We start from the raw sequence: 16,769 nt of genomic DNA on the forward strand, positions 1-16,769 counted from the left end.
ATCCACTTAGTCCTCAGGACAACCTTCTAGTTCCATGTATTCATAGAAATGTAAGGGAAAATTCTTAGTTCTTGACCACACCTGTGGTATTCTTCCAGCATATACCAGGTAGTCTTCAATACCCTCCTGTTACATTCTGTTGTCTGTGTTGAGAATGTTTGCAGGATAATCCATCTACAGTTTTTGCTGTTTATTTCCCATCTTTCACTGCAGAATTTACCAGTTCATTTTTCCATAGCTGATTTACTGCAAAAGCAAGATCAGAATATTTTGTTGTCTAGTATTCCAAAATTGTTCTACTTATCTCAGTCAAGAACGTTATTGCTGTCTCTCTATCTTTATCCTAACTCCTCTAAAAGCTAAGCCACTCCAGCACTGCAATGTGAAGGCAAATTCCAACTCCTTGTAGGTGACGTTTGAGTCCTGTAGGTTGTTCTGACTTTTAAAATCAATAAAATGTTTTAATGTAATATCCACACTATTTGCAATATCTATAACCTTTGCTCCTCTTCTGAGGAATATTCATTAACCATAGTCTCCTCAACTGTGACCTCAAATTGTTGATGTCCTCAAGATTCATTTTTTAGTTTTGCACAGACCACACACCTGTCACGTTGTTTTTGGCTTTGGTCTGAGGAATATTGTTGCTGTCCATTTTATGTTGTGCTAATATTTTATTTCTTAGTGAGCTAATCTGATTCAGTGTACAAGCCCCTCTTACAGATGAAAATCCATCAAAATATTTCCCTCTCTCACTGTCCGTCAGAGGTGCCGTTGCCAGTTGATGTTTTTCATGTGAGATCCAATGGAATAAGATATTTTGGACATTCTCTTTGTTGCCAGTAGAATGTGCACAATATGCTATCCCTGGTTACGTTTTGGCTTCCTTGATGTACCCTGTCTTAGTAAATGCCTTAGATTCCAAGCAACAAATCCATTCTCTTTTGGCCCCTGCAAAGAAGCAAGAGGCCAGAAAACAATAGTGAACTTCTAAACAAGTCTGATTAAAAATAGTATTTGCTTTGTCCTTTAGCATTTCCTTCTTGCAATTCTGAAATTTTGAGGATCCAGCAAGAGGCAGAAACAAGTTTCATACCAGATCAAGGGGTGAAAGGGCATGAAGGCTGTGTTGATCCCAACTCTGGTAAGCTGTGCATGCTTTTTACTTGAGTTTTGGCCATGGTAATATGACTGACCTTGTGTTGCTTGTTTTTTGCTATGGTCCTAAACGTTGACGAGCCCAAGTAAGAAAGTGTACATAGCCAGTACTATGTATAGGTAAGCAATGTATTAGTTATCTATTAACCACCACTTAGTTATGTTTGATACTAGTGTCCAAATCAACATCTGGCAGAGTACTGTAACTTTGAGCTCATCATCGATGGTATGTTTTAAAGATGCATGTACCTTCAAAGGCAGGGATAAACAATTTTCATGTCACAGGTTGAATTGATCAATATGTAAATGCCCCCTTCAGCATTATTATTGATGTCCTGTGACTCTGAATTCCAGCCTCCTTTCTCCTGATGTGACAATATTTCCCTATACAGTATATCGAATAAACCATTCTACATTCACTGGCACACCTGGCAAGTATTGAAGTAACTGACAGAGGAAAGAAGGGTACTTTACATGTGAAGTTTTGCCATTCATATCCTTAAAAAAAGACCTAAGCATCTGACTGCCTGGTGGTGTACCTACTGAATTCAAGCAAAAACATGGATCCTGAAAATCTACTGCTCTAACAAAGCAAAATTACTGTTCACAGTGTACTAAAGCCATTTTGCGAGTCAGAAAAGTCTTAACGACTTGCACAGTAAGTTTGGCGGGTTATTCTAACTGATAAATAGGAGGTGGTATGAAAAGTGCGTTCTCTTCCCATTGAGTTCCAATGATGTAGTTTGAGACCAAAATTGCTGTGGCAATCCATTGAAACGTTACCATAACTGGATTTAAGGTGTTAACTACTTTCTCATTGTCAATGTTAGCTTGTGGCCTCTAGAAAGCAGACTGTGGTCCAGGGAGCCAGTAAATGGTGCCCTGATGTAGTTCCTTATTAATGAATGTATTTCTTTAAAATCGAAGATGGCCTTTTTGTAGTTTTTGAATTTCTTCTAAATTTCTTGTGCTACGATCTACAGTGGTATCATTGCCAATGGAGGTAACAGCAAGACCCAAACAAATTCATTTGAAAATAAGAAACATTAATCATTAAACTAATATACAGTTGTAGGATGACATAATGTCCATAGACCCGCAAAGACCCACCTCAGAACATCTTGTTCGAGGCATATGAGCTGCAGATCACACACTGTGCATAGATCGCCATCTGGTGTTGGGCCCGGATGTTTGCACTTTGTTATTGTCTTGGAAGAAGTCTTTGGAAGTCACGAGATAGGTGACTCCTCCGTTGGACAGTAGTGCGCATGGGCATCGACTCCATCGTTAGATTGTTTGGTTTTTTTCCGCCATCGGGCTCGGATGTGTTCATCACGCTCCAGTTCGGTGTCGTTACGATCTACTTTCCGACGCAAAATCCTTCACCCATTCTTCAGTATTGTTTCGATCGCGTTCCCATTCGACGCGCATCTCTTCAAACTTGAATTCTTCGATTCCGGTCGTCGACGCAAGCTTTCGGGCCTACCTGTGCCATTAGGCCTTTGGCTCATGGAAAGGACTCCTTTCAAAAAGTGTCCTAAATGTGGATCCAAGTTTCGACATGCCGATCTTCACGAGGTGTGTAACCTCTGCCTTTCACCCGAACACGAGGCCAAAGACTGTCCAGCGTGTGCCTATTTCCGCTCCAAGAAGACAATTCGGGATCGTCGAGCTTGAAGAACCATGGCTCGATCATCGACATCGATTCCGGACGACACCTTCCAGGAAGGCATCGACATACCGGAGCAGGAGCAGATCCAAGAGGGCAACATCAGCGCCTCCAAAGCAGACGACTCCGACGTCGAAGATATCACCCTGGGGCAGCGGGTTGTAAGTACTGACGTCGACCCATCCCCCCACCCATTCCCAAAAAGGCTTCGGTCACACCTTCACCTTTGGGCCTAGGTGCACACCTGGACAAAACTTCTCACGCCCCGCCTTCGGCAAAGAAGTCAATACATAAGCCTTCAGGCCACTCTGGATCGAGCCAGGCTGCCGTCGGTGCCGAAACTCCATCCCCGGCACCAAAGAAGAAGCCAATGCCTTCCTCCGCAGCAACGCTTGGTTCCACATCGGCGCCTTTGACACCGAAATCCACTGGTGCAGACGCCCCGGCTCCGAAAAAATCGTTGGTACCAAGTAAACACCCGGTTCCAAAGACCTCGGGCGCTCAGCCTCCGGAGCCCATAAAACCCTCGGAACGGAAGAAACAACCGGTGCCGAAGACCCCACCGGAACCCAGGAAAACGTCTGATTCCAGGCCTAAGGAGCATAAAACAACTCCGAAACTTGTGCCGCACAAACAATCGGATCCGAAAAAATCAGCACCGAAACAACACGCTCCAGAAAAGGAACATTTTCAACCTGATACAACCCAAAAAACTCTTAAAAAAAAAAAAAACAAGACAGGTCAACTTATACTTAGCCCTTCCAGGAAAAGGAAAATGGACAAACCTGTACCAGCTCCACGTCCTTTAAAAAAGTGAGACATTGCAACTTCTCCTTTAAGGATTCCTTCTCCACCTCCTCCGCCACACCACTCTCCTATCCCATCTCCAGTGCCCTCACCATCTCCTCCACCTCAGGATGACGATGACAACACCTCTGAGGATGAAGGGGATGATCAACCCTTATGGGAACCTAGCCCTCCTGGTACTCCAAAAGACCCATGGGACGACTATGGCACACCAGATGTCCCCGACACACCACAGGATGACCTCTACCCATCTAGACCATCCCCTCCAGAAGATACTATAGGGTTCACTCAGCTCATACATGGAGCAGCAGATTACCACAGTGTAAACTTACACACAGACCCTGTAAAGGGAAATTTTCCTCATGGACACTTTTGCACCATCCCAAAGGTCCACTTCCAATCTCCCAATGTTAAAAGGGGAAATCAAACCCGCTTCTGAAGTGTTTAAGGATCCTGTAAGGGCCAGAGTCATTTACCCCAGGGTAGAAAAGAAGTACAAGTCTGCCCCAGCTGACCCTGTTTATATTAAAGGTCAGGTACTCTTTGATTCCTTGGTGGTCTCCAACGCCAGGAAAAGGGCTAACTCCCAAACCACAGGAGATGCTCCACCTCCTGATAAGGAGTCAAAACTGTTAGACACATCTGGTAAAAGAACAGCATCCCAAGCCGCCAACATATGGAGAATTGCCAACACACAGGCTTTGCTGGCTAGGTATGATAGGGCACACTACGATGAGCTAGAGACCCTACTACAGCACCTTCCAGACCAATCTAAAACACGAGCCAATGATCTCATCCAGGAAGGCAAGCTCATTACCAACATCTTCATTGTGTGTGCTCTGGATACTGCAGACACAGCATCCAGAGCTATTAATACCAGTGTTCTTTTACGCAGACGTGCGTGGCTACGCATTTCGGGCTTCAAACCCGAGGTTCAAACGACCATATTAAATCAACCATTTGACAAGGAACACTTATTTGGGCCCACTGTAGATTCATCTCTGGAGAAGATGAAGAAGGATACTGACACTGCTAAATCAATAGGAGCTTTGCAATCGCAAGCACCCAGAAGTTATTTTCGTCGCTCCCCTATATAGGCGCCTCTAGAGGTTTTACCACTGATAACCCCTCCACTTCCTACAAGAGTCCCACCCAGACCTCATCTAACAGAGGCTATTACAGAGGAGGCTACAGGGGCAATAACGACAAGGGTAGAGGCAAGACTACCAATACTCGCACCGCCTCCACCCCTAAACAATGACTTCCTCCACTCCCCCCGGACAACTCTAATCCGGTCAGGAGAAGATTGCTACAGTTCCTACCTGTCTGGAACAGCATTACCACGGACAGGGGGTGAGACAAATCATCCAATCAGGTTATTGCCTAGAGCTCACTTCAACTCCCCCAAACATACCACCCAAACAGCGTCCAATGTCAGCAGAGCACTTAACGCTTCTAAAGCAAGAGGTGCTGTCCCTCCTAGAAAAACATGCAATAGAACCAGTTACCCTTCATCATCAAAACACAGGGGTTTACTCCCTGTATTTTCTCATTCCAAAGAAGGACGGAACCCTGAGACCCATCTTGGACCTCAGACCATTAAACCTCTACATACAATCAGACCATTTCCATATGATCACTCTTCAACAGGTCCTCCCTCTACTCAAACAGGGCGACTTCCTTGCCACCTTAGATCTCAAGGACGCCTACTTCCACATTCCCATTCACCCTGTTCACAGGAAATATCTTTGGTTTGTCGTGGACGGTCAGCATTACCAGTTCAAGGTTCTCCCATTCGGAGTCACCACAGCACCCAGAGTCTTCACAAAATGTCTGGCAGTGGTAGCAGCCCACTTAAGAAGGCAACAAATTCACGTCTTCCCATATCTGGACGACTGGCTCATAAAGCCAAGTCACATACCCAGTGTGTAAATCACACACACGCCACAATCCAACTACTTCACGACTTGGGGTTTACCATAAACCTCACAAAGTCTCACCTCCAACCGTCCCACATCCAACAATATCTAGGTGCCACAATAAACACCTCAAATAGCCTTGCATATCCCAGTCCAGCCAGGATAGCAAGCATGCAAGCCCTTATACCACGATTCCAGCCGCAACACTCACTTCCATCTCGAGTGTTCATGCAACTCATAGGGATGATAGCCTCTTGCATATTCATAGTACCTCATGCAAGACTCCAGATGCGCCCTTTACAGGAATGCTTAGCACGTCAGTGGAACCAAGCTCAAGGTCAGCTAACAGATCTGGTGTTGGTCGACCGCCGCACACATCGCTCTCTGCAGTGGTGGAACACCCAAAACCTTTCCAAAGGGCGACCGTTCCTAGAGCTGGTTCCACAGATTTTGCTGACAGCAGATGCATCGCTCACCGGCAGGGGAGCTCATCTACTTCATCACGCCATACAGGGCACATGGACACCTCAGCAAAGGCTACTCCACATCAACCATCAGGAGTTACTAGCAATCTTTCACCATTAAAATCATTCCAGAAACAGATATCAGGCAAAGCTGTCTTAGTCCGCACAGACAATATGACAGCAATGTACTATTTGAAAGAACAAGGGGGGGACGCACTCTCTGCAGCTTTCTCAACTAGCACAGAGCAGAGCATATGGAGGTGGGCTATTTCTCAAAACATATTCCTTTTAGCCCAACTTCTCCAAGGAATTCAAAATCACATGGCAGATCTGTTAAGTCGTCCGACACAACAGATTCACGAGTGGGAACTTCATCCACAAGTTCAACCATTTTTCCAAATGTGGTGGCAGCCAGAGATGGATCTCTTCGCCACACATTACAACACAAAATGCCCAAGCTTCGCTGCCAGATATCCACACCCATTGTCCAACGGCAATGCGATATGGATGAATTGGTCAGGCAGATTTGCATACACTTTTCCACATCTCCCACTCATTCCATTAGTGGGGCGCAAGCTGCAACAACAGTCACTAACACTGATCCTAGTTGCTCCAACATGGGCCATGCAACCATGGTACACAACATTGCTGGAACTATCAGTAGTCCTGCACCAAAAACTACACCTCTCCCCACAGCTCTTAACACAGAACCATGGAGAAATCAAACACCCAGATCCAACACAGCTCAACCTGGCGATCTGGCTCCTGAAGTCCTAGAGTTTGGTTATCTCAATCTTCCACCAGATTGTATGAACGTTATCAAAAGAAGCTAGGCGCCCCACCACTAGAGCCTGCTATGCAGCCAAGTGTAAAAAATGTGTTACACTTGTTACACTGTAACAATAACAACATCAATCCTCTAGATGCCTCCACTCAGCACAACATATGTTACCTGCTGCATCTTCAAAGATGTAATCTAGCATACACATCAATTAGATTACATCTCGCTGCCAAGCAGCTTACCTACAAAATAGACCACATCTCTCATTGTTCAAGGTGCCTGCCATTAAAGCATTTATGGGAGGCCTCAAAAGAATAATTCCTCCCAGGGTACCACCATCCCCAGTGTGAAATCTAAACATCATCCTCACAAGATTGATGGGTCCTTCATTCGAACCTCTGCATAAATGCAAGCTACAATTTCTTACATGGAAAGTCACTTTCCTTGTGGCCATTACATCTCTTAGAAGTGTCAGTGAGCTACAGGCACTAACTATTCAAGAACCATTTTTACAACTCCATCATAACAAAGTGGTTTTCAGGACAAATCCCAAATTCCTTCCTAAAGTTATCTCTCCCTTCCATCTTAACCAATCTGTTGAGTTGCCAGTGTTCTTCTCGCAACCACAAACAGTAGCAGAAAGAGCTCGTCATACTCTAGACGTAAAAAGGGCACGCCTTTACTATATTGACAGAACAAAACCTTTTCGTAAAACAAAGCAACTTTTTGTATCCTTCTCATCACCACATAAAGGCAATCCCATATCAAAGTCTGGAATTGCTAGGTGGATTGTCAAATGTATACAAATTTGCTATCACAAAGCAAAACGCACACTGTCTATTCCCCCTAAAGCTCACTCTACCCAAAAAACAGGGGCTTCAATGGCATTTTTAGGGAACATTCCCTTAGATGACATCTGCAAAGCAGCTACATGGTCTACACCGCACACATTCACAAAACACTATTGTGTAGATGTGCAGGCAAAACAACAAGGTAGTGTGGGCCAAGCTGTACTCAAAGCGCTATTTCAAACTACTGCAACAGATACTGGTGCTCGCCGCTAAGGAGGAGTACTGCTATGCAATCTATGCACAGTGTGTGATCTGCAGCTCATATGCCTTACCAGTATGCATCTGTTCTGGGCATATAGAGCTGCAGATCCACACAAGCCCACCCACCTCCCCGGCTACCTTTATCTGTTCCAGTATTATCTTAATTAGATACAACATACATGGACACCTATTTCTGTTTCTCACAAAACTCCATCATTTCCCTTCTTGGCGAAAAAACAATCTAACGATGGGGTCGATGCCCATGCGCACTATTGTCCAAAGGAGGAGTCTCCTATCTCGTGACTTTCAAAGACTTCTTCCAAGACAATAACAAAGTGCAAACATCCGGGCCCAACACCAGATGGCGATCTATGCACAGTGTGTGGATCTGCAGCTCTACATGCCAAGAACAGATGCATACTGGTAAGTAGCATTTTCCTTCATGCAGGGGGTCCATGCAAATATAACAGGGCATCAGCCTTCTACCTCAATACACTCCAGGGAAATAATTTAATACAGCAATCTAGCACCTAGATTTCAGTCCTGTTAATATAAAAAGTGGCTTTGCTAAGCCAGTCTTTGAGCCTGGATATTGCCAACCAGAACTTCGCCATTTGCTATAGTAATGCCGTCAGCGGTCTTAAGTGTTTCTGCATCACTTCCACAAATTTTATTCTGGCCACCAGCAAAAAGAACTCCATACGAGTAAGTGTAATTTTGTCAGTTACGTGTGTCACCTCATGCCCAAAATCTTTAACCTCCAAGCAATGCCATGACCGGTGTATAAAATCAACATTTGGAGATTTACATCTGCAGCTTGCTTGGCTCAGTGCAGTGTCCAATCTATGAAGGTGGACAGGGGTGTAGTACATCCTTGTCAGGAATTTAAAATGAATAAATGTGTGTCTATCGTTCAGGGAAATAACTTAGGTTGTGGAACAGCAGTAAGTTCAACACCAGTTGGTGATCATATGTCCCAGGTCAACCCCCATGCCTTTCATTTAGTATGTGCAACCAGCATGTGTGCCATTACAATTATTGTGTACAATGTTAAATAAAACAGCTTCAAAATTGCAGTAATATGCAAATTCGACTGACTGTTCTGGAAATAATGGATATATGGTGTGTGCAGTATGTCCCAATCTAACGTACGTGATTATATCAAGTGGGGATGCTTCTCACCTTTCCATGAAATGTTCCAGCATTCAGATTTGCCTTCCTGAAAAACGTGTAATGGTGGATAACTCCTTGCTTTCTACCCCCTGTCTGCCGTACTTTTTATTGGTCATGGGGAATGATTGTACTCACTAGTATGTACACTCCTACAAAATCTGAGTGTTAAACAATGCCACATCACATGCAGTATGCCATGCAGTGTATCACACCATCTGCACAAGGACACTGGGATTTGACAATCACACAGCCAGAGCTGATCTTAGGGTATCATCGTCAGTTTGCTCCCTCTGAACATCTAAGTGAGGCATGCAGTGTGGCGGGTGGTGTCATAACACATGCCCTTGAGCTGCTAAATAGTATGACTCCGGATCCCGCAGAAAATGATCAAAAGAGGTGGTAAACCCTCAGCACCCTGGTATAACACTGCCCTCAAAAATTCGAAGCTGGGTTGTAGACAGGCAGAGCGAAAATGGAGGAAGGGGTATGCGGATACAGATAAAGTTCTCTGGAAAGGGAATATTTCTAGCTATAAGAAAAGTATTGCTGCTGCCAAAGCGGAGTACTTTGCTGATGTAATCTTGAAGGCCCCAAATAGCTCTAAGAGCATTTTTAAAATATTGAATGATATTGCCAATCCGGTGTGTACTAAAAATAAGGTCCTTCCCACACAGGAACTTTGTGATAGCCTAGCTGCCTTTTTTAACAATAAGATAGTACAATTATTGAAGGGTTGGAAGAAAACAACATGGCTGAGACTGCTGGTCTCATACAGGATAAACAGGAAGACCCGAGAGTTGTGAGCATGGTCCCGGCTCACATTCCTGTCTTGGATCATTTCGTCATACTCTCTACTGAAGTGTTTGAGCAAATCGCGGTGGGGGTTTCCTCCGGTTCATCTTTAGACCCTTTTCCACCTAAGGTCTGGAAAGCGTTTGGATCTGAATTGTTTCCTCTACTCAGACAGCTGTGTAATCAATCCCTGCTCAGTGGGATGGTTCCCTCCTGTTGGAAACAAACGGTTGTTTCCCCTCTATTGAAGAAGCCTTCACTTGATCCGGCGTGTCTCAAAAACTGCAGGGCTATTTCACTCCTTCTGTACCCAGTAAAGATCATTGAGCGCCATGTGAGCAGAGCACTTTCCCAGTTCCTAGAGGCAAATGATCTACTGGATGAGGTTCAGTTTGGATTCCTCCCGGGACATGGGACAGAGACTGCCCTATTGACCGTGTTGGACGATCTTCATTTACGTGCAGACAAGGGTCAACATGCCATCTTGATCCTATTAGATCTGTCTGCCGCATTCGATACGGTCAATCACAAGGTCCTCTTGGAGCGGTTGGAAGGAGTGGGGGTAGTCGGTTCTAGCCCGGAAACGGCTTCATTCATATCTATCTGATAGAAGTCAGGCCGGAGCTCTTCCCCCCCCCTTTCGGTCTAAGTTCACCAAAATCGATCATGGTGTGCCTCAGGGTTCTGCAATAAGCCCCATTCTGTTTAATGTCTACATGCGTCCCCTGGTGGATATTATTAAATCTTATGGCATAGACATGGTAAACTATGCAGATGACACCCAGTTGATCTTATGACTGGAGGGAGAGCAGTCATCCTCCTTGGAGAATTTTCACGCATGTATGCAGAGTGTGGCTTGTTGGTTAAGAATGAATTCTCTGCAATTTAATGCAGATAAAACTGAAATCCTTTGTACTGAGGGTGGGAGAGTGTCCCCTTCTCTTCCGGTCAACTTCTGGCCTATTCCTGCAGACCCCCCATTGCGACCATCTAAGATAGTTCGCAACTTGGGAGTTACATTTAATGAGAAACTGACTTTGGAAACACACGTCAACAAGACTTTGGGGACCTGTTTCTCTCTTGTAAGGATCTTGAGGAAGATTCTTCCCCAGCTTCCAGCTCAAACGCGCCCTCTGGTAGTCAGGAGCGTGATTCTGAGCAGGTTGGATTATTGTAATTCATTATAGCTGGAATCCCCTACATTTTTGACTGGGAGATTGCAGAGAATTCAGAATATGGCAGCCAAGTTGCCTCTGGCACGCCCCCGCCAATCTTCCTCTATTCAGGCCCTTGCGGAGCTGCACTGGCTTCCCATAGCACAGAGGATCTACTTCAAGTCCCTTTGTGTTGTGTTTAAGGCATTGCATGGTCTGGGTCCCATACCATTGCAGAGCAAATTCTGCTGGTATGTACCTTTCCGCAGCCTTCGATCCTCTACAGCTTGCTGGGTGAAAGTACCTCGGTTCAGAAGAGCTAAGCTGGGGGGACAAGCTTTCAGTGTTGCGGCTGCAAGAATTTGGAACAAACTGCCCCTGGAAATGCGACAGATGAAAGATCTGCTATCTTTTCGTAAACAACTCAAAACCTGGCTTTTCCCCAGAATCTAACACCTCTCTGCTTATATTATAATAGTTATAATAGTTGTCCCGTCTTTCCCCTCTTTAGCGCCAGGATGCTCGATGAGTTGCAGTGCGCTTTATAAGTTCTTTTTACATTACATTACATCCTGTACAGAGAAGCCGTCCTTCTCACAGGGACAACAAGCACTTCATTTTAGATGAGATTGTCCATATGCCATGTCAATCTAGTCACCAGCGTTTTTTGTTTCTGAGAGAACGGTTTATCAAGTGGAATTGGGATATTGGTGAACCAATACAGAAGCTTGGGCAGTATCACTATTTTAATTATCGCTATTCTACCAGCTGTCATAGTGGTGATTTATTTGAGTGGTCTACCTTCATTTCAAGTTTAGCGATCGTTGGGCCTTAGTTTTCCTGGAGCACAACACCACGATACATGATTACTACACAATCTTAATGCCTCCAAACTAGATAATTCATGTTGATTGGTCCGTGTCAGTGAGTGTAAAGAATTTCAGATTGCTCCAGTTAATCTGTATGCCAGAGAATGTGCCAAAGGTAAGTATTTCCCTGTTCACTGGTGTGAGATTGGTCTTTGTCTGTTTGATATAGTGCATTATATTTGCACATAGTGAGAGAATGATATTCCTAGTTGGTAATAACAATCCCCTGTGTGAAAGATTTACCCGTAGCTTGCATGTGAGGAACACTATAGCAATGCCATCAAACATTGGCAAAGACAAGAATGCCTTTACTCACAGCAAAATTAGCCAAGGGTTGAAGTGGGTTTACCCATTGCCTCATGTTGTATGGTATAATAGGTGGAAGAAAAATGTGAATAGCATAATAACAGACCAATGGATGAAGAAACCTCGCTGAAAGTGTCTACGTAAGTATATTATACTAAGAAGTTTAGTAAAATCAAAAGGTCTTGGGTCACACCAGACCTAATAGAGTGGAGATAATCCTAAACTGTACCTCTCTCAATAAGAATAAAGCTTGGTTATTTGCAAAATAAAGCTTGGTTATTTTGAAACCCTACACCTGGTCAAAACACAGGCTCAAATCCAACTTTACCAACTTGAGACAGGGTATCTGGAGGACATGTACCTAAAGGACCACCTGTGCAATTTCATGAGGGTGGTGCATTCCAGGCAATTATAAGTCCTGTGAAACAACAGAAATATTTGTTGTGTTAGAGAATTCCGATACTCCTTTCACCATGGATGGACACACACAGGAAGTCAACACTTTACAGTTTTAAAGACTTTCTAAAAAGTAGCGCCCACATCTAGTGCGGGTAAAATGAATAGATGAAACTATAAAGACAAGCACAATAGTGGAAATGAAAGCAATTAGTAAGAAAAATATTAAAAAGAATTTCAGCATTGTGATGGTGTTACAGTAATTAATTTCATTGATTGATGGAACCAGTTTTTCTTTTAGCAAACCCCTCTCTTCTAAACCCTAGCTAAGCTGTCTTAGCAGCAAGAGTGCCTGCCCTTCTCAGATTCTTAAGGTGGGTCTTAGTCCATGTGCTTTAGCTGAACAATAAGGCTGTTCTGTACTTGGAGAAGGCCACTTTCTGTCTCAGTTATGGCTTTCTTGAGCTGATAAAGACCTGCTGGCTCAGATGAGACGATGGCCTTCGCTTGGGACATTTGCAGTTCACCTCGCACTAACCAGTTCCCAGGAAGGATTCCCCCCAGCCTAAAACCTGTCTATACCAGACAAATACAATTTTCTGATTATTTTGAAAAGGGCAGACATCTTGATGAATGATATAAAATGCAAGAATTAGCTTCTTAATTATGTTGCACCTTCACAAACTTCTATTACTCATTAGATATCACATTAGCACATTTATGTAAATAAGTATACAGAATTTTTATTCATGGATAATAAATAGGTCCCTATGCCTGGTCTTTGTGGTATCTTAAATAAAGAGGAACACTCTAGCAAACCTAATAACGTCCCTGCATCTAAGACGGCTCCGATGGCACTAATCTCAGGCCTTATTTGCTGTATCAACTCCGAGTGTATGCAGGTTATAAAGTAGGGATCTGCTTTGAACAAACCCCCCCTCGCCTGGGAGAATCAATTTATCCATTGGAGGTAAAGAATTAAGTATAACGAGATGGCTGTAATTTCCCTAAAATGGCTGTTAGGTGCAGCACTGCATTTGCTTTTGACAAAATGCTTATCTTTTAAAGCACAGCCTTACTCACTTGCGGCATATTTCATTGTTCAAAAGTAGCTGATTAAATAAAAAGACCTAACCATTGAGATTCGATTTGTAGCATTTTCCTACTGCTCCACAAAGTCTCAGAACATTCAGGGAAGGCTTCTTGTACACCAGACCAAGGGTTAATGTAGCAGCAAGCTTTTATTTGGTTTGTATGAGCCCACAGGCAAAAGTCCAGTTACTACTGACCCTGCTGGTTTCTTTCAGGCAGATGCAGAAGGGCCTGTTCTTAAGATCTGCCACTCTTTCTCCGTCTTGGGGGGAAAAATGTTCCGCACAGAAGAAAGGTCCGCTCCTGAATCTACCATGTCCTTGTTGGTTCAGAAATACGGTATTCCACCCAGTCCTCACAACAACCTTTTAGTTCCATATATTCAGGGCAATGTAGGGGAAACTTATCAGTTCTTGACAACGCTTGTGGTATTCTTCCATCACAAAGCAGGTAGGCTTCAGTTCCCTCCTGTTACATTCTGCTCTCTGTGTTGAGAATGTTTGCAAGATATAGGGTTAACTCAGCTGCGATTGGCAAATTTTCTTAAGCAAATCCATCTAGAGTTTGTGCTGTTGATCTCCCGGCTTTTACTGCAGTATTTCTCAGTTACTTCACAATCACAATGTTTTGTTGTCCAGCATACCAAATTTGTTGTGCTTATCTCAGTCTAGAATTGTATCGCAGTCTCTCTATCTTTAGACTAACTCCTCTAAAAGCCAATCCACTTCAGCACTGCCATATGAAAGCAGATTCCAACTTCTTGTAGGCACCTGTGCGTTCTTCGTTTTGTGAGAGACTCCTCCATGCCACTTTTCCTTCAAAGCAGACTTGTGTCGTGGATCTCCATTGACAATTAGCTGTCATTGCAGAAAGGAACTGAAAGGCAGGAGGACCTTTATTTAAAGAAGATGTTATGAGTGTCAGTTGGTCTTCTCTGCTGAGACCGGATGAAGTGTAAATGGACCTAAATACTAGAGAGAACTAGGGGTCTCAAATGCAGGAGCGGGTTTAAGGCTACCGGCACAGACTAAAGACTGAAAATGTGACAATGTGCAAATGTCACTTTTGCAATGACTATAGATCCATGTTAAATAATTATTTGTATTTTCCAGAATTTCACAAGAATGACTAATTCCTAATTTGAGTTAAGTTACGCATTTAGCAAAACTGTGCTCTTTGTCAACCATACATCTACTCACTTGTAAAGTAGCACTTATGCTTGTGTTACTCTTTGGAAACATGTGGGTTTGTGTATGTGTTGCTTACACGTATGATTTAAGTACCATACAGCTGTGACTAACTGTGCAGGTAGAGTTACAGCCGAGTTGTGCTGCTTGTAATATGACAATTTAAGTGTAAAGATTTAATTTTACTTCCAACGCCCAAGCCTGGATTGCAACTGTGCTTTTCTTAAACCAGTGTTGCCAGATATGTTCAGAACATGAGTGGAGGGATGTCTCTGTAGTCTCGTATTTGGAATATGACTCTTAGGAAGCCTGTGGCAATTTTTAACTTTATAGATGTCTTAAAGAAATTGCAAAGACCCCAGTGGTTTCCTTGTTTAGTGCTGACCACATGCAGGTAAGACCTGTTTGGGAGGCTCAAGGTACCCAAAATCCAACAAAGTCAGTTAATCAAATCATTTCAAGGGAACCTTGGCAGAGAGATGCCGTTATTTAACTCCCCTTCTCTTGAGTATCTGCACCGAAGTAAGTTTAGTAGATGTGTTCTAATTACTAATGCACATGTAGCCTTTTTTCCTCCTGGAAAATATTTTTCTAGGCGGAGAAACTTCTTCCCCTTGATTGGGTGGTACATATATTTCCCCCAATTGGCAATGCACTGACTCGTACCTGATTAGAAATAGATTTAACACCACACCAATGTTTGTAAATTGGCACAAAGCTATGATTTTGTGAATATTCCAAGCTTTTTGGTTAGCAACCCTTCTTCCTCCACACACTCTTACCTTCTCCCATCCAACGTATTACTTTGACTACAGTAAATCCATCCTACTTGGCGGTTTACCTGAGGCAACCAGGCATTCGAAAAATCATGAAATTCTGTGCATATCCAACTGTCTGGCATGAAAAAAGGTTTTATATATTAGATCCTTGGTTTTTGTGTGCTTGCCACAGGTAATAGTGTTGCTACCCTGGCTACCTGGTCCATTGATTGTCTGATGTAGCATATTTTGTTTACTCAATAAGCTGGTAGAGAAAAAGAACTCAAACTCCCACTATTTAAACTATCGGTTTAGTTATCCCTGTGAGCCGTACCTCGCAATATCAAGTTAGTGTCATCTTCATACCACATGATTTTGCCAGTACCATCTTCCAAACAAGATATATGTGCTACATCAATGTAATGGTGTGTGTAGTCTGTTCTAGACTTCACAAATGAAAATTACTTGAGAGATGTAGTTATTTCAACACTGATGTCCTGATGTGATTTTCATCTCCAGAGTCCCAGTCTGTAAGGCATTCATTGTATGACTAAAATTGGATGATCGTGGGGATGGAGGAATAGCTGAAAAATAACACATGCATGCTTCTGTGGTTTACTTTATGTGTAGAACAATTATAGTTTTTAGTAAGAACTGTACATTCATATTTCGGTGTCATTAAAATGTGGTTTTACTTGAAATGTTTTGCAAAACTCAGGTCATACAGCCTCAACACCCTCTGTTCCATTTGGTTTATCTAAAACTCAAGAGACTTGTGCTATGACCCAAACAAGCTCACAGAGAAGAGAACATCTCAACAGTTCCACAGGTTAGTAAATAAATTCAGTGGAATCCTCCACAAATATATTTGGAGGGTATTTTTCAATCTCTTGTTTGTCTGCTGCAACCTGACTCCCTCTTTGGACATTTTCCTTATTGTCGCCCATTTCTGAATAGTTCAATGCCACCCCAGAGTAAATTGCAACATCTGTGCCTTCAAACTTTTTGTCCTGTGTGTACTTAGAGGGTTCGCCAAATTATCCTAGGTAGAAACCTGCAAACACTGCAATTAAGACACTGGTATATAAACATATGAGTCTGTTTTAAATTTGTTTAGTTTTTTACAATATTTATCTTGTCTGTAAACTGAGAAGTGCTTGGATATTTCAGCATTGTGGTTTATCTGTTAGAA

General features: G+C 43.2%; 1 protein-coding gene across 1 annotated transcript in view; it reads left to right on the forward strand.

The window, feature by feature from the left end:
• Positions 1 to 16,769, forward strand: part of LOC146861886 (uncharacterized) — a 70,338-nt gene that overhangs the window by 36,350 nt on the left and 17,219 nt on the right. Inside the window, exons 4-5 of the mRNA XM_085641064.1 lie at positions 1,034 to 1,144; positions 16,296 to 16,406. Coding sequence (XP_085497190.1) covers positions 1,034 to 1,144; positions 16,296 to 16,406 — 222 coding nt within the window. The remainder of the gene's footprint in view (positions 1 to 1,033; positions 1,145 to 16,295; positions 16,407 to 16,769) is intronic.

The sequence above is a fragment of the Triturus cristatus genome, chromosome 2_2 (assembly GCF_964204655.1).
Source record: "Triturus cristatus chromosome 2_2, aTriCri1.1, whole genome shotgun sequence".
NCBI lineage: Eukaryota > Metazoa > Chordata > Amphibia > Caudata > Salamandridae > Triturus > Triturus cristatus.